Source organism: Ptychodera flava, unplaced genomic scaffold, assembly GCF_041260155.1.
Source record: "Ptychodera flava strain L36383 unplaced genomic scaffold, AS_Pfla_20210202 Scaffold_84__1_contigs__length_488627_pilon, whole genome shotgun sequence".
Lineage (NCBI taxonomy): Eukaryota > Metazoa > Hemichordata > Enteropneusta > Ptychoderidae > Ptychodera > Ptychodera flava.
Genome location: NW_027248406.1, coordinates 23,961 through 46,500, shown reverse-complemented (window position 1 = coordinate 46,500; position 22,540 = coordinate 23,961). Strand labels below are relative to the sequence as shown.

The following is a 22,540-nucleotide window of genomic DNA, read 5'->3' as shown; positions in this document are numbered from 1 at the left end:
TTGTGCGTTTTCTCTCCGTGTTCGGATTTTAGGCTGTGTTAAGACCTGAAATGGACTTACATTGGTAGATTCATTCACTGACATCATTGTGCGGATGGATTTCTGTGTGGCTCGGTAGACGAGAGAGGATAGTAGTATGATGGCCACAACGAATGAATACAAAGAAATACCCGATGAAGTTCTGCGAGGCTTTAAAATGCTGTGGAATGTGTTTTGAGTAAGAATATCGCTCGATTGTTATCTGCTGCAGTTCGAATGGTACACTGAATACATTAGTAAAAGTAAGGTTGAGAGACAAAATGTAAGTCCTAGGAAGTGCCACCGATTAACATTACATTGCACATGCGCAAAGGCAGCTTACCTGGGTAACATCCGGTAGAGTAGCTCGTCGGTTTTTCTCTGTTCGTCTGCCAATTGCTGAGTTCTCTCTGCCACCAAGTCTTCCAAGTGATTGGCGTACTTCTCCATCATCGTTATCATATTGTCAATCAAATTGGTTTGTCTGTAGGCCAATAAAACTCAATTAAAATATTTTCAATCCTCAGAGTGTGCATGCTTGACTTGCTAAATGAGAACCCAACCCTTGCGTGTACATCAAAACCTTCGTGACATTTACTGTTTAGTGGCATTATTTATGGTTAATTAATTAGCGACATTTCTTTTTTATGCGTATATTGAAGGTAAAAATTTTATAACATGTGTTTAAAGAGTCTTGTCACGCATTTCAGGCAGTACCGTTTAAAACTGGGTAAACATTTATAGTAGAGAGGGGAAAACATTTCTGTGACAATACACATGATACAAGGAAACCATTCTCCATCGTCATGTATTTATATCCTGCTCGTAAATGGGACAGCATTCGCAAATTTTCATAATGAACGCACACGTTTTACAATATCAAGAAGTGAAAATACTTTAAAGTAATGATCTTGAATGCAAATGATATTGACGCATACTATGAACATTAAAGAAAGGGGGGTCGTCGAAATCCGCGATACAAGACTAGGCGTCTGTACTTACTTTCCAGTGTTTAACTTTTTCAGCCTCTGCGTGATATTGCTAAAGGTTGGCCGGTCGTGCGGGCTCGATTCCCAACAGTCCGTCATCAGAGTCAGGAACCTGTTGTCGGTGGCGTCTGACGAGATGATGGGACGGAACGGCGACACGCTGTTAGCGGCGACCTTTTGGATAATTGCTTGAAAAAAATAAAACGAGGAATGTAAATAAACGATATAAAACATGGATAGAATAGACATGTTCAATCTACATTTTTTGTTTTATATTCTGCGAAAACTGTGGGGTAACATATCTCAACAATGAGGGCAGAATGTGCCTTGGGGACAGATATTCGAGCACTCATATTTTTTTTTCCAAAACTTTTCTCGAGCTGTACAGGCTCATTTTGAAGCTCTATGTGTGAGTAAACTTTTCACCGCCCTGGATTTGCGAAAATCAAAGAGTGACTTTCCGCATATAGTTACCATAGGGATGGTGGCCATCTTTTATTTCAAATATCGGTAATGTCTAGTATAAAAAATTTGCACAGTGACCCCTGATTTTTATTCTCGGTTTGGTAAAAGAATGGTTGAAAGCATCCTTGAGGAAAGTTTGAGAAAAAAACTAAGCATTTCAGTTTCGAGACGCATACTATCTTAAGATTACCCCTATTATCCGCTGCCATTCACTCTTGCCATGTCATTCACTATCGCTCTGAAAATCACTATTGCTCTGAAGGTCACTATTGCCCTGTAACTCACTATTGCCTTGTAACTCACTATTGCCTTATAATTCACTATTGCCCTGTAACTCACTATTGCCTTGTAACTCACTATGGCCCTGTAATTCACTATTGCCCTGCAATTCACTATTGCCCTGTAACTCACTATTGCCTTGTAGCTCATTATTGCCCTGTAATTCACTATTGCCCTGTAATTCACTATTGCCCTGTAACTCACTATTGCCCTGTAATTCACTATTGCCTTGTAACTCACTATTGCCCTGTAATTCACTATTGCCCTGTAATTCACTATTGCCCTGTAACTCACTATTGCCCTGTAATTTACCATTGCCCTGTAACTCACTATTGCCTTGTAATTCACTATTGCCCTGTAATTCACTATTGCCCTGTAACTCACTATTGCCCTGTAATTCACTATTGCCCTGTAATTCACTATTGCCCTGTAATTCACTATTGCCCTGTAACTCACTATTGCCCTGTAATTCACTATTGCCTTGTAACTCACTATTGCCTTGTAATTCACTATTGCCCTGTAATTCACTATTGCCCTGTAACTCACTATTGCCCTGTAACTCACTATTGCCCTGTAATTCACTATTGCCTTGTAACTCACTATTGCCTTGTAATTCACAATTGCCCTGTAATTCACAATTGCCCTGTAATTCACTATTGCCCTGTAACTCACTATTGTCCTGTAAGTCATTATTGCCCTGTTATTCACTATTGCCCTGTAATTCACTATTGCCCTGTAATTCACTATTGCCCTGTAACTCACTATTGCCCTGTAACTCACTATTGCCCTGTAATCACTATTGCCCTGTAACTCACTATTGCCCTGTAACTCACTATTGCCCTGTAATTCACTATTGCCTTGTAACTCACTATTGCCTTGTAATTCACAATTGCCCTGTAATTCACTATTGCCCTGTAATTCACTATTGCCCTGTAATTCACTATTGCCCTGTAACTCACTATTGCCCTGTAATTCACTATTGCCCTGTAATCACTATTGCCCTGTAATTCACTATTGCCCTGTAATTCGCTATTGCCCTGTAACTCACTATTGCCCTGTAACTCACTATTGCCCTGTAACTCACTATTGCCCTGTAATTCACTATTGCCCTGTAATTCACTATTGCCCTGTAACTCACTATTGCCCTGTAATTCACTATTGCCCTGTAATTCACTATTGCCCTGTAACTCACTATTGCCTTGTAACTCACTATTGCCTTGTAATTCACTATTGCCCTGTAACTCACTATTGCCTGTAATTCACTATTGCCTTGTAACTCACTATTGCCCTGTAATTCACTATTGCCCTGTAACTCACTATTGCCTTGTAACTCACTATTGCCCTGTAATTCACTATTGCCCTGTAATTCACTATTGCCCTGTAACTCACTATTGCCCTGTAACTCACTATTGCCCTGTAATTCACTATTGCCTTGTAACTCACTATTGCCTTGTAATTCACTATTGCCCTGTAACTCACTATTGCCCTGTAACTCACTATTGCCCTGTAACTCACTATTGCCCTGTAATTCACTATTGCCTTGTAACTCACTATTGCCTTGTAATTCACAATTGCCCTGTAATTCACTATTGCCCTGTAACTCACTATTGCCTTGTAACTCACTATTGTCCTGTAAGTCATTATTGCCCTGTAATTCACTATTGCCCTGTAACTCACTATTGCCCTGTAACTCACTATTGCCCTGTAACTCACTATTGCCCTGTAACTCACTATTGCCCAATAATTCACTATTGCCCTCTCCATGTGAACCCTCGACAACTGGCGAATCTAAAAGCGTCCAATAGCCACGGTCAGCAAAATAGACACAAACCTCTAGGCTCCATGTCGAACATGAAGAAAGGTCCTCCTCGCGTGATAATCTCCTGAAGCATTATCCCATATGAATAGATATCGCCCTTCTGAGTGTAGACAGCTTTCTTCCTGTACGCGTCGTTACTTGACACATCCAGCAACTCTGGTGCAGTCCACAAAAGCCCTAAGAATTCATCAAAGTAAACATACAACAGAAAACGTACAGTAATTACATGTATTATTACAAGTAGACTTCTTTTACATATTTTTAATCGTCTGTGTGTTGTTTATCGTTTTCGTTTTATTGTACTTTATGCATATTTTAATTCATATTTAATGGAGCCTGTAAATGAGACTTGTATCCGTTGGTATTCCTTGAAATAAATAAATAAATAGACAAATAAATAAATAATAAATAATAAATAAATTGAGTTTCATATGATTGTCTTTCTGAATGAATACTGAGATACTCATTTGCAATACATGTGTATTTGTGAGAAAAGTTAATACATACATAGATACATACATAGATACATACATAGATAGATACATACATACATAGATACATACATACATACATACATACATACATACATACATACATACATACATACATACATACATACATACATACATACATACATACATACAGTGTACGCAAAGTGGGACTTGAAAATCCCTCACCACCCTAAACATTGCCTCACCCATACTCACGTCTGTACTGCGCATGCTCCCCTTGCCTGGGTTTCTCTTCGCCAGCTTTGAAAGCTCGCAAACCGAAATCGCCGATTTTGCACGACCACCGACTGTCAACGAGGCAGTTGGAAGATTTCAGGTTGCCATGGCATTCGATAGGCGACGTGTGCAGATACTCCATGCCCTGAAACATACACATATATGAAAGCTATGCACGGAAATAGTAATTTTACGCGCACATTTCCTATTAAAAACTGACAAAGCAGAGACTATTAGCACCAGTATGTGGAGCGATTGTATATGAAGTGAAAATAGAATCTGTGTCGAACAGTAATCATCATCATCATCATCATCATCATCATCATCATCATCATCATCATCATCATCATCGTTATAATCATAAACATCATCATCTTCATAATCATCATCATCATCATCACCATCATCATCATTATCGTCATTACCATTAACATTGAAGTTTTTGAACCACAAGAATGAATGGTGTGCTCTAGATTTTGCCCTCAGTCATGAATATTGATATTTTGATGTTTTGAAATATTAAAGTCATATCTCTACCCTTGCGATGTCCATTGCAAACGACATCTTGAACATCCAGTCGAGTTTAATGTTGTCGTTTTCGAGTACATCCTATTGAATAGAGAAACGAGGGAGTCAATGTGTATGCTCTTTTAGGTTAACAATACACGCACTGATTACACCCAATTGAATGAAAGATTCAAAGAACGGGATGGCATCCTGTTCGTACTCGAGGGAATTCGGTTAATCGAATGAAGTGTGCGTCAAGAGTTTTGGATGAGATATAAATAAATAAGTAGAGTGAAATGGACCACTGAAATTGACTACAGCGTCATGTATGTTACAACGGCGTTGTAAACCATTGACAATGTGATAGCCGCAGGAATAATAGTGAACACGGTGTAATGTACAAATTGATTCTTTTCTAAGTTGTAAATTATAGACACCTCTGACAAGGGTATTGTAGAAATTGATTGAAAAGGCGCCGATAAAAAACATCCTTTGCTGTGAGTCGACCTGAGGTTGTTAAACTTAATCAAAGGGGCACGATATTTAGAACAAGGTGGGAAACGCACGAGCAAGTTTTACGTTTTTTCTCGCTCGGGTTTACAGCCGCGCTGCTCCACCCCCGCCCAAATAAAGATATGGCCGGCAGTTTATTCCAAGACATAGGTGTCATACTGTTATGTACCATTGCTGACGGCGATGTTCGGCAATAGTCTCTCGCTTACCTGCAAACTACCCTTGCTGCAGTAGTGAGACACGATACAGATATTCGGTGGGTCGATACACGCTCCGACGAACGGATTGAGATTAGCATGGCTGACGTCCCTAACCTGTGGGGAAAGAGGACACAAGAGGCCAATGATCAGATGCCGTTTTAATGAATGACAAAGAAACAACCTTCAAAATTGACGTCGATACTTTTAGCACTAATTGCTTATGGTTCTGAGTTAATCTCCGTTGACAATTTACAAGTTTTGCCTTTTTAGGGGTTGATTAATTAACGTAATGCTTGTTTTCCATCATTGAATAAACACTCTCATCCTGCCATTTTTATTCCTCAGCAATTTATAAATATATGCTATTGTATTTAAAGACCTAATTTTCAAACCTGTCACCCTTTTTCTCCGCTGAAAAGTGGGTCAAAGGGTTAAACGCTGAGTAAAGGTAAAAAATCACTGTATCGGGTAACACAGAGACATATTGCGTGATGCCACCCTAAACAACGCTAAAAATACAATATTCATCCAGCTTACTGAGTCCGGCAGTGATTATTTTATAGCATTAATGCAATTTCCATGTAGATTGTTCAAAGGTAATTCAATATCGATGTACAACAACAACGGATTGACGCAAGTTTTGATACCCGGTGTCAACTTCCGGGAGTAGTTTCCGGAATGTAAAGCATTAAAAATCGCCAGCTCTTGATATCGATACAAAGTCGTCTAATGCAAGAGCTATTGTGCACTTTTTTCACAAACTTTATTTCTGACTGATCGCAAGGTCAAGCGGTCTGCAAGCCTTAGACTGTCTTTAAGTTACCCTTTCCTTCAGAGGGCTTAGAATTCCGAAATGCTGGGTCAAGTTCAATAGAAACTGAGTCCAATAGATGAAGATTGTCGACCTTTTCTGCCACAAAATTTCATTGGTTCTATATATGTCAAATATAGTGCCAATTATTATGCTCAGCATGAATGGTTGAGTTGAAATATGAAAACTTCACTGACATTTGATAGATGTTGTGAACCTGAATGAGTAACACATTTGAAAAGCCAAACATTGAACAATTTGAACTTGGCTAATAGGGGATTAAGTCGCATGAAAACGTCTTTCAGACCGTTTGACATCTTCAACTTAGGATTTGCAATGACTTGTGACATTAGTTTCAGTATTTTATTCTAGGCAACAAGTACTAGTTCTTCCCCTTCTCTAAGACAAGATTTTGAAATACAAAAATGCAGAATGTTATTGTTGAGAAAATAATTTCAGTCCGTACAAAAATGCTGCTAACAGAAATATCAGTGGACGTGAGACATATTAAACGCATATATATATATATATATTATATATATATATATATATATATATATATATATATATATATATATATATATATATATATATATATATATATATTTGTCGATGGTAGACAGCTCAACCATATCCATTCACAACAAACGCGCTTTAGCTCCTGTAAAGAGACAACTAAATAAGTCTGCGTGTCGGGAGACATTTATTATTCTTCATACCTGTTTCAATTCCATGAGGACATCACGAGTCAGGTTGATCCCTTTCTTGTGCACTGGTTCAATTGCCACCAGGTGGCCCTGGTATTTTCCTATCTTCGTGAATAATTGATTCGCGCCGTCTTCGGCGTCCTGGCGAACGAAACGTAGAGATAATGCTTTAGCAGTTTTAATCCACACCTCGAGGCTACTCTAATTATTAAGTAAATTTATTTTGTTTATTTTTCATTATATTTATAATACTTTTTCAGTTTCCTGTTTCTGTCGCAGATTTAATTTCTTCCTAACGATGATTTACCTTACTATCATTATAAATTTTGTTCATTTTACGTCCCCCCATGAGAATGAGTTACTGAATTGAAATCATAATCGAGTTTGAAGGACACACACATTTTTGAAACCAAATTGTAGATTAATCTTGGAAACTCAGCATGAAGGTTAACAACCTTACGATGGGATGAATAAAAGACACTAAAATTATGCATAAACTGTTTACACGAAGCATTCGCCTATGAACAGACTGTTGTTTTCCTGTGCCTTCCTGGCGCCTTGCCTGTCTGTTCTTACTAAAGTAACAAGGATCAAAATTTGCCTCCAAGAGTTGACCACCGAGTGTAGTTTGGACAATATAAAGCACCTCACAAAGGCTATAAAGAGTAAAAAAAGTACTATATGAAGATCGGTAGAGTTAGACTTTGACGAGAGGGCGCTGGAGAGAGAAAGAGAAAGACAGACAGACAAAAACAGGGCAGACTTAGAGAGGCACAGGGACTGTAACCTCCATAAATGTAATAATCTCCATAAATGTAACATCAACCATAATTGTAATAAAGTGCACCCATAAATGTAATATCGCCCATAAATGTAACAAAAATCAACCATAAATGTAATAAAAACACCAACCACAATTGTAATAAATGGTAACCATAAATGTAATAAAAAATCACCCATAAATGTAATACTTGTCAACCATAAATGCAATAAATCTATTTTGTCGTTGCAATTGAGGAATTAGCCCTTAAATATTTATCTATGTAATAGGGAAAGCAACCCCATACATTATTCATATCTTAATTGTTTGCGTTTAGTGTGTTTTGTGTATTTGAAAGTGTATTTTACGTTTCCCTGTTTTGTGTACAGAACTGATTGGCCATGGCACAGACACAGCTGACACAGGAGACACAGCTGTAATCTGAACGTCAGTGCAGTCTCTACTCCAGAGTGGAGGAGACTGTACAACACAACGATCCTTTAACGCCGTTTTTTCGAAAATTTGCCGTACTTTCTTAATCAGTCGCCTCAAATTCGTCTTCAGTGGATAAATTGTCTGGAATAATCGATAGATTGTCTGTATTTCTATCTTGTCCAACTTGAACTTTGTTCCTTCAATGGGGATGTTTATAGGATGTCTAACTTTGTTCTATTGTGTCCAGGGTAGTGATCGTATTGTTTTTACTTGATTGAAATATAGATATATGTTCTCGCAACATGTTTTGTGTCGTAAGTTTCTGTCATAAGGTTGTATATTTCTCTGTTATTTGTTCTGAGTCATCTGTCATAAACTTTGTGTCGTATCACTGGTTGACGAGTTATTTTGACGCTTCCTTATTATGTAATTATCAGTGTCTAGAACTGCTGTTCCACTTCCATTTTCTAACGGTTTGATCAGTACCTCGCCGTTTTCTGATAGTGTTCTCAAAGTATTCTATTCTGTGTTTCGGAAAGGAAACCTAGTTTCAGGAAAGTATGCAATAACATTACACTAGTCTTATTAAAGTTATTATTTACTCAGGGCATTGATAAACAAATGATCACATATGCAAGTTCGAGTTTATTACATTTATGGTTGAGTTTTATTACATTTATGGTTAATTTGTTTATTACATTTGTTGTTGCGGGCTGTTACATTAATGGTTGACTTACAATTGTGGTTGATATTACATTTGTGGAGATTATTACATTTATGGAGGTTATAGGGACAGTGTTTCGAGTGTCTACGAACAGAGACAACCAGACAGAAAAAGTGGTGAATGGAAGTCTACAGGGAATGTTGACAGGCAAAGTGAACTTTGAAGTAAAAGCAAAACTCATCTTGGTCTAATATTCCATATATCTTTAAAAATAGTTTGCACAAGGCGGGAGATTCTTTCAAAGAAACTCGGCTTTGCTTTGATAAAAAGGTCACCTTGTTATTGATGCTGAATTTACTTCCGATGTACACCATGCTTGTATGTGTGGCTTTCTTGGAGTCTGACAGCGTTATCTCTTCGTAATTGATCTTCCATAACTTACTCATCAGTTCTTGCTCAAATCGATGGTTCCTGCGCCAAGAAGGGTTAAAATGACTAGCGAAGATTAGAATTACCATAGATGGCAAATCAAATGAGTGTTTTTCATATCTTAAAATTACTCTCTTAGACAATGTCTCGCTCTGTGAATTTTGCAACAACGTTTAGCGTATCTCCGTACATGTATTTCTTGCGACAGTGCTTGGATCGAAGTGAGAGCGGCCATTTTGAATTTCGAATATCGGCAAATATTAGTTAATTTGTTTCTCTTATGCGAAACTCTGTACAGCTATACAGTTGTTCCCCTGACTTTTATTCGTGATAGGAGAATGTTTGAAAGATTCATAGAGCAGAACTTTTTAAGTCTTTCCCTTTCGAGGCTCGTACTACCTTAACCAAAATATTGGACAAACCTCGCCATACTTGTAACACCAAGGCCAAAGCATTGATGTGTCGACTTCTATTGCCGAGTGTGTTGGTCCTCGATTGATGTTGGGATCGCGGTTTATATCACGAAGAGCGAGTAATTGACATCACTTTATCCGATATACTTACCCAAAATTGTGATAATTCGATTACGCAAGGCCACAATCCTTTCCAATTTCAATACATGATTATAAGCATACGCATGGTACATTTAGGAATAACCCTACGATTTAATAATTAGGCATAGCGGGTTTACGTGTCACAGCATTATCACCAATGATGATTACTATTTTTCTCACTGATCTCTTTTTTCTATTATCTTTCAATTGCTCAGAGGCTTAGGTATCCATCCATGGTCTATGCTTGACCTCAGTGACCTACCTGTACAGAATAAGTCCAATGATCAGGGCGACCACAACGATGGATCCTGTGCACGCTCCGGCAATTACTGGCACGTAATCTGCAAAAATACGTCAAATTGCTGAATAATTTATTCTACAAATAACGTTTCATTATTTTTTTGTTATTATATTTTTGTTGTACAAGGTAATAACATGAATTGTGTATAAAGGAACAACAAATGGAATATTGTTTGTCTTTAATAAATATAGGCCATTGAACGATATTTCACAGAGTGTACTATAATCAAGCTTGGTGAACTCAATTATTTTACTGCAAGAAAGAGCTATAAAAGACTTATTCCCGCAAAGACTTACCAAACTCAGTAGGTGGACAGAATTCAGAATCCCAACCACAGTCCGGTCGGCCGACAGGGGGCGTCGTACCTCCCCCGGGGAAATAAATGGTGACGTTCGGTCGTTGATCAAATTTGCGTCGACTGAAGCAAAGGAACAAAACGACAAATCATAATTCAATTGTAACGCTTAATCAGTCATGGTTGTCAACTAAAAAGCCGGGTGTAAATTCGTGTATTTAAGTGCTAAACCCAAAGAACAGTGACATAGAAATGCCATATATTCATAGTTTTCCTGAAATTATCGCCTACAGGAATTTTTAAGCCGGCGTCATGAAACATAGTAACCCAGGTATGATATTTGTCGTGACTATCAAAGCTTAGGGTGTGACTACTTTCCCTGATGTTTCGTGGTGCAGTAAAAATAGTAACATTGTCGGGACTGTCGATGCAACTTTTGATTATATTTTCAGGTTTTCTGTTCTATGAAACAAATACATTTTCTTATTCTCGCTCCAAAATTGTGTTAAAATGCACAGTACTGTATTAGTTACGCCAACACAATGCGCTGTGCGCAATATCCATTATTATTGTTGTTGTTGTTGGTGTTGTTGTTGTTGTTGTTGTTGTTGTTGTTGTTGTTGTTGTTGTTGATTTATGAATTCTAGTCCGGAGCAGAATTCAACAGTCGCTAACAATATTGAGCAATAAATGCATAGATTTGGACTGTGCTGGTAAACGGAGCACCAGGCACATATACATCATTGATTATCGCAAGAAACTCATTTTACATACAGACCATACATAATGGAAATTAAAAGAAAAATCAGCGTTTTCGGAGTTCCAAATGCTTTGGACCGTTTCACTGATTCAAAAAGATATGCATGTAAGCTTAAAACGTCAAAATTCATAATCCAGAAAACGTGCAGCAAACTCTAGCTCAAGTAAGTAGTGAATATTTAGTATATGTATTTCTGTTTGAATTAGATAACTTACACTTCAGTGGAGTAATATAAAGAGCCAATATTTCAGGGGCTGAGTGTACTTCAGAGAACATGTGCGCATTCAGCTTGTCAAAACAAGCCTGTACAATACTGTTTACACTGCAAATCGCCAATAAATAAATATACCTAAATCTGGATTAAGACTCATTGTGGTAACATATTGCCCGTATTATAAACCCTCTTACAATACAGCTTTCAAACGTGATGCCATTCGGCGTGCTTTCAACAAATATATGCAATACACGTTTCAAAACATGACCTTAACAACGGTGCTGAACAAAGGGGTGTGAGCATCAAACCATGGTTCTGATTAAACGGGAGCTAATCGACTTCAACAAAATGCAACATAGAATAAGCGAAGGTCATAGGTATACAGCTATGGGCCCGGCGCGTGCCATTGGGCGGCAAGAGTGTAATGTCAACTTTTCGAAGAAACGTCGCAAGACTTAAAGACCAGTTGCTGTAACTTCGGAAGATTTGTTCACTATTCTTGTTTTGTATGTCAATTACAAGTTCTTATCCTAATCCCCGAAGCATCTTAAAACATCAAATATTTTTTCTTCAAGTTGTCAACACAGCGTTGACAGGTTTAGAATGCACTGCTACTGTTTACATTCAAATTCCAATCCGGACTAGAATTCACTTGTCAACAGTGTAGTCTACACATGTACAGGCTAAGATGACGGGGTGCACACTGTGTATATCCCATCATGCTTTGGGGAGTTGTACAAGAAACGGTCATTGACACTAAAATCAAAAATGGGGCGGGGGATCATGAACGGTCGCTAAATACAGATAATTAGACGAAAGAAGTAGAACCAGGAAACAATTTCAAAAACAAACAACACCTCTGCTCACAGTTCGCATCAATTATACAATAATTCGTCCGGAGGCTATGTTTTAACATCGGATATTCATTTAGAATTTGACATTTAATAATAATTGTCGAGGACAATCATTGATTCATCATATCTGACATGTCCAATTAAAAAAACTAGCTGCTGTAATATAGTCGGCGTGGCAAAGAGGTTATTAGAATGCCAAAAAAATAAAGATATATTAGAAAATGTTACATTAGCGACAGAATTTTAATAAGCGTTAAACCTAATGAAGTTAAGCATTTTCAATCATTCTTAACAGATCTCTGAAAAATTTCAGCGTATTATGAATTCAGGATATTGATCATTAAACATGTTTGATGAATTGCTTAACAACTCTGTTTTGTTATACATGAGCGGAATGAAAAAGTCCAAATAGAGATTATGTTGGGTTTTGGTGACCACACTAACGAAAATTTAAAACCAACCAATTTCAAAGATTTTTCATTAAACTATATGAAGTTGCAAATTTTCTCCGTTGATTTCTTTAGGTAACTACAAAAATTGAATAGATCTATGAATTACATACATAGATACATAGATACATAGATACATACATAGATACATACATACATACATACATACATACATACATACATACATACATACATACATACATACGTACAGATTTTCGCTCATAATTGTGTCTAACTGCTGCCAAAACACCTGTTTAGATTTCTCCTCTATCGACAGCAATGCAATCCCTTGCCAATAATAATGTTATTGCTGACATTTATACAGCGGGAAGGAATTTACATAGTCGGTATGGCAGAAAGACTGGACTGATTCTTTTCTGATAAAAACATTTCTCTCGGGACACACTGGACGCCATGAAGAATACAAATGACGCCCGCCCATCTCACCATTGTGGCGATTTGGGACACTTAAAATGTGCGGCGGCAGTCTTTGGAAACGGTCCGTTAAACTATTGTGTGAAATTTGGCTTGCCCTATCATCCCATGTGGGCAGAATTTTCAGTCATAAGCGGAGAGAAAAGGGCATCAAAGACGCTGATTGGCTCTGGTGTAGATAGTAACGTTAAATATACGCCGTGTCGAAACCAGTAAGTGGAGATGAACTTTGCCATTCAGAATTTTAGTGTATATTCATAACGTGATGAACATGTCTGTCGATTAAGTAAAAGTGATCTTATCTGTTATGATGTGAATTTCTAAGTTGGCTGTCTGGGTTTGTTATTGTGGATTTGTGTCTCATCGACTACTCTAGGATTTTGTTCGACTGGGGGACTGACTAGCGAGGCTTAACATAGGCACGATACTTGTATCAACGATCGGTGCAGGCCGTCGTCGTTGCGGTCAACGGCTGTTTGCCTGATACCAGGCTGGTATTCTAGCAGATGCCCGGGTTATTCCACTGACGATTTCATTGACCTATTACCTGGTTTTATAGGGATATTAAATCGCTTGTTGCTGCTTCTTAGTGTCATAAATACTCTGTTATGCTGGTATAATGACCATCATCCGTGATGTGAGTGCCAATATAACCCAATATAATCTCGTCATACTTAAAGCCAGCAGATGTGTGCAGATTTTGGGGGCAGCCATTCTGACATTAGCATATCATTAGCATACTACGTCATCATTGTATTTATCTGCTCTGTCCTTGGTTCTTTGTCGGCACCTTTCTTTAATTGTTATCAATGTTCTACCCGATTGAAGAGGACCCTCAAATACTTCTAACTTGACAAAATAATATCCAAAGAAAGCAACTTAGTCGCTTTAGCGAACGTATTCCCCTTTTTTGACCGGAGTCAAGTCTTCTGACGCCTTTTAGAAAGTCTCTCTTTGCCCAAGACTCCCTGCCGCACTTGCGAACATCGCTGAACAGAACCTAAATGTAAAGAAAATGAAGTCCAACGTCGAAGCACGACGACTCTAGCGAGTGTAGACAAATGAGACATGTCACATCGGAATAACCATTGCGTGAAACTTCCGTTCAACGTGACCCGGCATCTGTAAATTTATCCGGACATTTGATCGATCACACCGCCGGCGAAACGAGTCTTTGACGGGGTAAAATTGATTGCATCCCCCAGCCCTTAGTACGAAATCACCTGAAAGTATTGGCGAGGACACCGTCCCTCAAAGTCCGGAGGGACGGTGGCGAGGAGAATTTCTCTTTCTTCGTTCCGGACCGAAGCAAAAGAAACCGACCCAGCAGTTTAATGTACATCGCAAATCAAACATTAACGTTCGAAGTTTTCACGACCTCGAACAACATCGATTAAGACAATTATGCCGTGTTAGCCTCTGGCATTGCAGTCCTCAATATCCGTTTAACATTGATTTCGTCATAAATCTTATCGTTAAGTGATTTCCGGTCGTTTCACCATTCTGCTGTCCCGCTGACATAAGTAGCTTTGTGCAATATCAAACACTGAGTAAGTGTGAGGCGAAAGGAGAACAGTACCGTCACTGTGGAAAGAAACCGGCGAGGTTCAAAGCTCCACGGCCGGAAGGTAGGGGATAGTCTCTACCTGTCGGCTATGGCGTTTTATCCTTAATTGACGAAAGGAAAATGGCAAATGCATAAATGTTTTAACGGGAGATTATTGCCGCCCGCTATGTCATCGTTTATATTTAATGTTCTGATCACTAAGTCTCGTTACGACCCCTGGCATACGGTAGGAACACAAAAGCGCCATATAATGATAATATCTGGCTTTCGATGCATCTTCAGTTTATTTTCATTTTGTTTGTACATTGAGGTTTCTTTTTTCTCTTCTCAAAATCATTTGAAAATGCACAGTCTTCATGTTGTCAATACCGCCTGGACATAAAGACATAACATCCAGTGGTATTTCTGACGATTGACTGTCTGTCCGAAATGGGGTTCAATTGAAGACAACAACAACAGCAGCAGCAACAACAACAACAACAACAACAACAACAACAACAGTGTATATGATACTCGGTGCACTATGATTGCAAAACCTGTACCTTACATTTGAACATACTTTGAGCTGAGAATGGAGAAGAAAATTTTCTCTTTTTTTTCTCGAGCAAATTAACGAAAATGTTATTGAGAGTTATAGCTACTGTCCCTTCATTAACAAATGGCACAGCAAAAGATGGACAAAGTTGTTGAAAAGACCCGATGTCGGACGGTTGCAACGATTTGAATATATACTGAAAAGAATGAAAAAGGTGTAATCTCGTAAAAATAAACGTGCCTAAACGGGGAACTTTCGAAATTTAGACTGTCCTTATTCTAGCCAATGATCTCCAGATTTCATCGATCTCTGTGGTTAATTTTGAAGCGCAGCATGGCAAAAGACTTTGAGAAGTCTGTACATAACTGTAAATTTTTCACATGTTCACCCTTAAGGAATTTAAAAATTGAAATGGAGTAGGGTGCTCCCCATTTTGTTTTCCGGAAAATCAATAAATTAGTTTTCCTCATGAGCTGACACAGAGCCGGGCATTTCATTTCCATTTAGCGAATAGGTAAATTTGAGGTGTTTTGGTCCGCTAGTTAATAAATTTGCACAACTCCTGACGTTTTAGTTTTGATAATAGAAGAGGTTGGTTGACATATTAAGAATTTTTGGTACTGAACAAGTACAGCTGCATTTATCTTGAGCGATACAATCATGTAATAATATTTTGACAGCTTGAGAGCAAACCTATTAAAACACGCAAATGTAGAACTATAAAATCCAGATTACGGTCCTGTAAGTATAGTATTTGTTTGTAATTTAGTGATATCAACAATATCTTTCAATTTTCTCAGATATTTTATTTTAATATCTACTCATTAAATAAAATAGGTTTTTTATTGTATTACAAGAGCATTTATGTGTGACAGAACGGGCAAGTGAACTTTACAGTTTGAGCTTCATTTTGAATTTCCCGCCATTTTCAAAAACTAGGTCACATCACAAACAAAAACAGAGAATACAGCGTTCAAATTGAAGACACACAGTGTCATGTGTTCAATGGATGGCAACAGGTTGCTTCTGTGAACATTCCAACCTGATATCAACTGTTTTAACATATTTGCACGGAGGCGGCTATGTCAAAGTGGGACTCCCGTTCATGATTCGCGTCTTGTTCAAATTTGCACACGCTGTTCCGACCCGTGGTTCATAATGCATGTTTGTGTGCACAGCCTTCCGCAAGTACATTTATATGAACTATTTTGAGTTTGAAAGTGCAAACAACGAATCTGATGAAAAATTTTGAAGTTGACGGGCCTTCAAACGTTTACCCAGTGCGACGTAGATCGCCCCAAAATATCGTTACCCTTCGAAGTTTGACTTTGCGGTGTGCATAATTGATGATATTGTCGGTCGATACATACAGTGATGTCTATTAATATTGTCTGTACTTCGTGAAATATGTATCATACGCAGCGAGTTAGGAAGTCCATTGAAAACACACCTTGTGCTAGTGTATAAAATATTGATGCGTAAGCCATATGGAGGTGGTATTCTGGTGGCATTTTAATAAAAGAACGACTTGGGGCATTCTCAGCTAATCTATGTACTTTCACTCTATATATCCCATGACGCTTACTTGGGTGTGCAACATAAGATTATCGGGTAGAATGCGTTTCATTGAAAGACATTGGAAATATAAATTTTGACAATATTTTACTTGTCTACAGCTTGCCTGTACTCATTTGAAGCTTCCTGAGCAAATTAAATTTTCACTTTTTATTGAACTTTGAAAATTCCCCTCTTTTCCATTGGCAGAAACATATCGGGTTGTTTTTTGGCATTTTTCATGTTTAGTGACAGACCTTGCGCGGTGACCCCTGAACTCTTTTCTTCATTATGAATGAGAACAGTTTAAATATACCTTAAGGAAATCTTAAATAATATTTTAAAATTTTGAAATCAGTTTTCAGGCATGTTACTGCGTTAAGGTGGAATGCACCGTAGGGGCAGATATTCTTGTCGTATCTACCATTTGTGGGGCTCATTTTTAGATTTCTTGGAGTAAAACAAATTTTCACTGTCTTAGTTATTCGAAAAATCGGAAATTTCATTTTTCAGCATACAGTTAACACAAGGATGGCGGTCATTTTGAATTCTAAATATCGGTAAATATTGGGTAATTTGTTTCTCTAGTGCCAAACTTTGAAAAGCTACCCTTGATTCTATTCTTATTTTGATGAGAGAGTGGTTGGAAGTTCTAATGAGGAAAGTTCGAGCAAACGTTTTAAGTCTTTCATTTACAAGGCGCATACTAACTTAAACCTTCGTATTTAAGGTCAACGTAGAGGTCAGCCCGTATCTGGGTATTACAATCAGTACTCTAATCTGCACATGGCATAATAGGATGCAGATTTTACAGAATTTTTGGACTTATGCCATCTCTAAAATATTCGGTAACTTAAGGGGTGTTACACACGAGTCTGCAACTATTATGAGTTATTCATGAGAAGGTGCAATTCGTTGAAATTGAAGAATATTGTGTAACAGAACACTGTGACGACGTATTTCGTCGCGATTTATTAATTAAATATAAATCAAACAAAACAGTGTCAGACGGCACAAAAAACATCGTCTACACTTACCTTGGAAACCAGTTGACGACGGGTACAAGTGTTCCATTTTGGACATTGAGCAACATGTAATTAGGCAGACGATCGCCATCGCTGCCGATAACAACCTCACTGTCAGCACCTGCAATTCAAATATTACCCATGTCAGGACTTGGTTTTGGAAAGAAAATGAGTGGTACATTGGTGAGTCAACTATGAAGTCAGCACAAACCGCGTCTTGTCAAATAAATTAATGGTTTCCCCTTGAGAACTTTGCTATAAAATATTCTATTAAATTTTCAGTGATTTATTTTTTGGTCAGCGAAAGTATTGTTTCGAAGGGGATTGAAATTTAAATTCTGATATAATAGATTCAGGCCGACCCAAGAGTCCTACGCTAACTGTTGCCTAGGCTACCGTCACGGTTTACATATGTTGGCGGGTAAATATTTGTGTTCATTTCACCAAAACATTTACTCTGGTACCCCAAATCCCCCCAACTGTATACAAACAAAGATCAGATATTCCTCTTAGATTTTTCAAATTTACAAAGGTTGGGAGACTAGAAGAAATCGCTGTATTATGTCATGACATTTCCAATGAAATGACAGTATGGCAAAAATAATCACTAATCTTTCCAAGAAGAGCTAAGTTTTACGATCCCATAAATACTTCTCTTAAGTGACCTTATAGTAATAAAAATGTGAGTACACATTTTGACGTTAGAAATAAATATCGATTAAATTTGACAGTAAAACCTCTGCCTGGTGATTAAAAAATTAATTATATTTTATAGAGACAAATGCGAGTTACAGTATAAGATGCGTCCTTGCACATGGATGGATGGAGGAAGGGAGGGGAGATGGATGGATGGATGGAGGGATGGATGGTTGGATTGATTGACGGACAGATGGACGGATGGATGGATGGTTGGTTGGTTGGTTGGTTGGTGCTTGATCAATGAACGAGCCCTGTATGTGATTGAAACCACATCTTACACTGTCACTCCAACCATCAAGGGAGCGCCAGCGTTAACATGGGTCGTGCTGTCGCTTGGGAAATATGCTGGTTTATTACATCTTATATTGATTTACGACATCGAGAAGGAGGCCAAATACGATCTCTCTTATAAGTTTGCCGTCAAAAACTAATTTATGGATATTCGTACTCATACAATGTCTAGAGGGGAATGAATTTGGTGTCAATTACATTTGTTCATGTTTTTCTCGCGTTTTCTTTTTCTTGGTATGTTTCCGAGTGCATTGTACGGTCGACAAAGACATCGATACGGCGATCGACTGTTCATGCCGTCAATCGACCAACCAAATGAAATATGGACTCATTCGTCTACTGGATTAATAATTTTTTCAAATTTCACGTCTCCGTTTTCACGTACACGTCGAGCGTCGTGAACGTCGGCCGTGTGCGGCATGAAAAGCGATCACTTACCGGCGAATGTCCTATTAAATAAGCGTTGACTGATGTTGTAACCATCGTCCGGGTCCACGCCTTCGGACAGAGACTGGTTCAGAGCGAGAGCATACAAGTACACAGCATCGTAGAGGAAAGCTGCGTTGATAATTACCTGCAAGACAACAGAAAATATATTTTGTATACTCATAACTTAAAGGGCCAATAATGCTGACTTTGATAATTTTTTTTTCACCATTTTTGTTTTGAACGTCAACCATGACTTCTTGTTCTACTTCCCAAAGCGTGTCGATATACACAGTGTCCAGCTTGTCAACGCATCCCGTGCCATGTGTAAACGGTATTGTGACCGTTGAAAAGTGACTTCTGGTCCGGACTAGAATTCAAATGTAAACAATAATGCATTTTACACATGTAGACGCTAAGTTGACAAGTTAAATAGCGGGTTTTTCAATATTCTTTGGGGAGTAGAATAACAAGTTGCAATTGATATTTTAAACAAAAATAATGAAAAAAAATATCATCAAAAGATAGCATTAGTGGGCCTTTAATAAAACAAGTTTCCGGTTTCATGCAGGTTTTTTTTACTGAAGGCTGTAAAGGTTACCTCTGAAGATAGAATTTAAAGTTGATATAGAAAGAAAACGAAAGAACCGAACAATGTGTCAAGGTTATCTCAGGTAAGAAAATCCATTAGTGTCACTGCATGGCCCCAAAGGCACTGCAACATCATCTTGCCAGGACTTTCGATATCGCACACTTAACATGCTTAATAAAAACAGCTAACTATGCCCACGTTGATTATTATGCCACTCAGCTGGTCCATAACAATAAGCTTCTTTACGACTGATGCGATTTCATGCACAGTTGTGATCGTTCAAATTTGAAAGAATATACAAAAGCGACGATGAAAATACAACATACAGCACCCGTCAGCATAAATCCAGTAATTACCCGTTGGCTGTTGCCATTATACTATGCATGTGAGCGCCCAAGCTGTGGTATTCGATCATCATTAAGGTGGTGGGGCATTTTCGAGACTGCGAAAAACCAAGAACACCCAGAAAAAAGTTTTTGCCAAGTATTGGGAGTGAATCGCCATAACTCTTGTCTCAACCCGACAAGAACTTTAACTTCCAGAATAAATTTTGTGTAAGCAACCATATCAAAACAGAGTTCTTCCTCAAACGTGATATATTCTTTGGTGGCGTAGTTTACCGTTTCCCTTGCCTAAAATTTCAATTAAAACTCATCTTTTGGGATGAAGAAGACGATAGCTGTTTCTCATTTATAACACCAGTTTTGGGTATACCTTGCACATCAGGTCCCTAAACGAACACTGGGTCACAACCAGGTACCCAAACACAGAAATCAATGCTTATCTGAGTGTGCCAACTGCTGTTTTATCTATCAAGCTTCAACATGAGGTACATCAAAATTAAGTCTGGCATTTGGTGTACCATCACACCAACATTCGGTCACCTTTATTAAAGGGAGGGTGTCGTCGGAACTGCGCATGTGAGACTTTCTTGTTTACAAACAATGTATGTCATGCATATGATATCTAGATGCATCATGTCGACATAGCTGAAACATTTAAATTTTACGATATATATTATTAGCAAACATTTTTTAACTTTCATAAATCGCCGATGTATCCTTACCAGTGTTTACATCGGTCATAGGGGGCCTGGTAACCTTTGAACAGAGTTCCGACGACACCCTCCCTTTAAGTTCAGTAGATTCTAGGTCGGATTCGCACTCACTGTGTACGGCACCAAGTTACCTAGAAACCATCACAGTCCAAACTGCTCGGCTAAATCTCAACCTTTATAAAGAGTGGTTTAATAACCGAGCTATAGTTGTTACGAATAACGTATTTCATTACTTGACGTGCAAATAAAGTCGTTAAACATCGACTCTGTCCTTTAAATGCCTTGCAGAACGATATTGTGAAAATTTTATTGTCGAGAGGTAATGATATCAACAATTAAGTCTTCATAATTTCCTGTATTTATACGCTTTACACAGGAAGAACAATAACGTGTTGATGACCTCTGAACCTTCAGCCAATTATTCTATAAGACAGGCGCATAAACGCTGCATTGCGTCTTGACTGTTAGAAGCTAAGGGACCTTTGAATTGAGTCTCCGGGGCCTTCGCAGCGCTTCTAAGCGTGGAGGTGTACAATTGAAATATGGATAATACTTTGCAAAGGCGTAAAACAAAGATTTGGTGGGAAATTTATCTTCGTTGATCTCGACGGGATGGGTTCGTATGGTGTATGTTGACTGCGTCTGTGGCCAGTTAGAGCTCTAGGACGTCATGTCTATCGTAATTTTTGCACGTTTGGAGAATATATATATATATATATATATATATATATATATATATATATATATAAACATATATAATAATGCTGTCCCTCATACAGATGGCTATAACACACGGACAAACGGCTGAATTTATGATCAAATTTTTGACTGTCATCGCCCGGGGATATGTATGTATAGTTTACATTTGTGCTAATCGAGCCTGGAGTCTCAAAGTTACGAGGGTACCTTGTACACGGCTATGCCAAGTCTTTCATAAGAAACCTACTATAAAAGCGCTGTCAAGCGTAAGTAAAAACCGCGGTCATCTTGCAAATGTTGCTTATAGAGTCTATGAATTGGCTTTGACGTGACTGACAGGATGTAATACGCTAACGAAATAGATGATTCTGTACTCCGATGCAACGTCCGTGTTTTATGCATTCGGCTCAAGTTCTTTTGACGGAATCATTTAAAATCTTTTAATAGCGTTGCGGAATACAAAGGACGCCGGATGCGATTCACGAATGCATTTTACACACGCAACAAAAAAGGCCATTATTTCCTGAAATTGCGTTTTGAATGATGCAATGTCGGTACAAAATCATTTACGGAATGCGTGTAGTTTGAATCATAGACAGTCGAGCTAAAACTTAAGCGATTGTGCATATCTATATTCAGTCAATTAAACTGTGTGAGATAAGTCATTTCAAAGTTGCTCAATTTTTCAGATTGAAAACTGATTGTTACTTATTTCTATAGCAACATGGAAATAAACAGCCACACAGGTGCTGTTTGTCACGTGCCCGTTTTAGTGGACGACACTGTACTCTTGGTTTCCCGCTTAAAATCTCCAGTAAGTTTTCTTTTCTTCATATAATATGCATTACCAAGGCCAATAACTTTTCCATTTTCGAAAAAAAAATGGGTTTTAAAATATGTTTCAACACT

General features: G+C 38.1%; 1 protein-coding gene across 1 annotated transcript in view; it reads right to left on the bottom strand.

Moving 5' to 3' along the window:
• Nucleotides 1-22,540, bottom strand: part of LOC139129010 (atrial natriuretic peptide receptor 1-like) — a 37,198-nt gene that overhangs the window by 8,960 nt on the left and 5,698 nt on the right. The window contains exons 4-15 of the mRNA XM_070694686.1: nt 19,296-19,431; nt 17,880-17,988; nt 10,476-10,597; nt 10,141-10,219; nt 9,231-9,366; nt 7,049-7,177; nt 5,528-5,632; nt 4,836-4,907; nt 4,278-4,443; nt 3,583-3,747; nt 1,021-1,195; nt 362-502 (exon numbers count right to left, since the gene is read on the bottom strand). Of these exons, the coding sequence (XP_070550787.1) occupies nt 362-502; nt 1,021-1,195; nt 3,583-3,747; nt 4,278-4,443; nt 4,836-4,907; nt 5,528-5,632; nt 7,049-7,177; nt 9,231-9,366; nt 10,141-10,219; nt 10,476-10,597; nt 17,880-17,988; nt 19,296-19,431 (1,535 nt within the window). The remainder of the gene's footprint in view (nt 1-361; nt 503-1,020; nt 1,196-3,582; nt 3,748-4,277; nt 4,444-4,835; nt 4,908-5,527; nt 5,633-7,048; nt 7,178-9,230; nt 9,367-10,140; nt 10,220-10,475; nt 10,598-17,879; nt 17,989-19,295; nt 19,432-22,540) is intronic.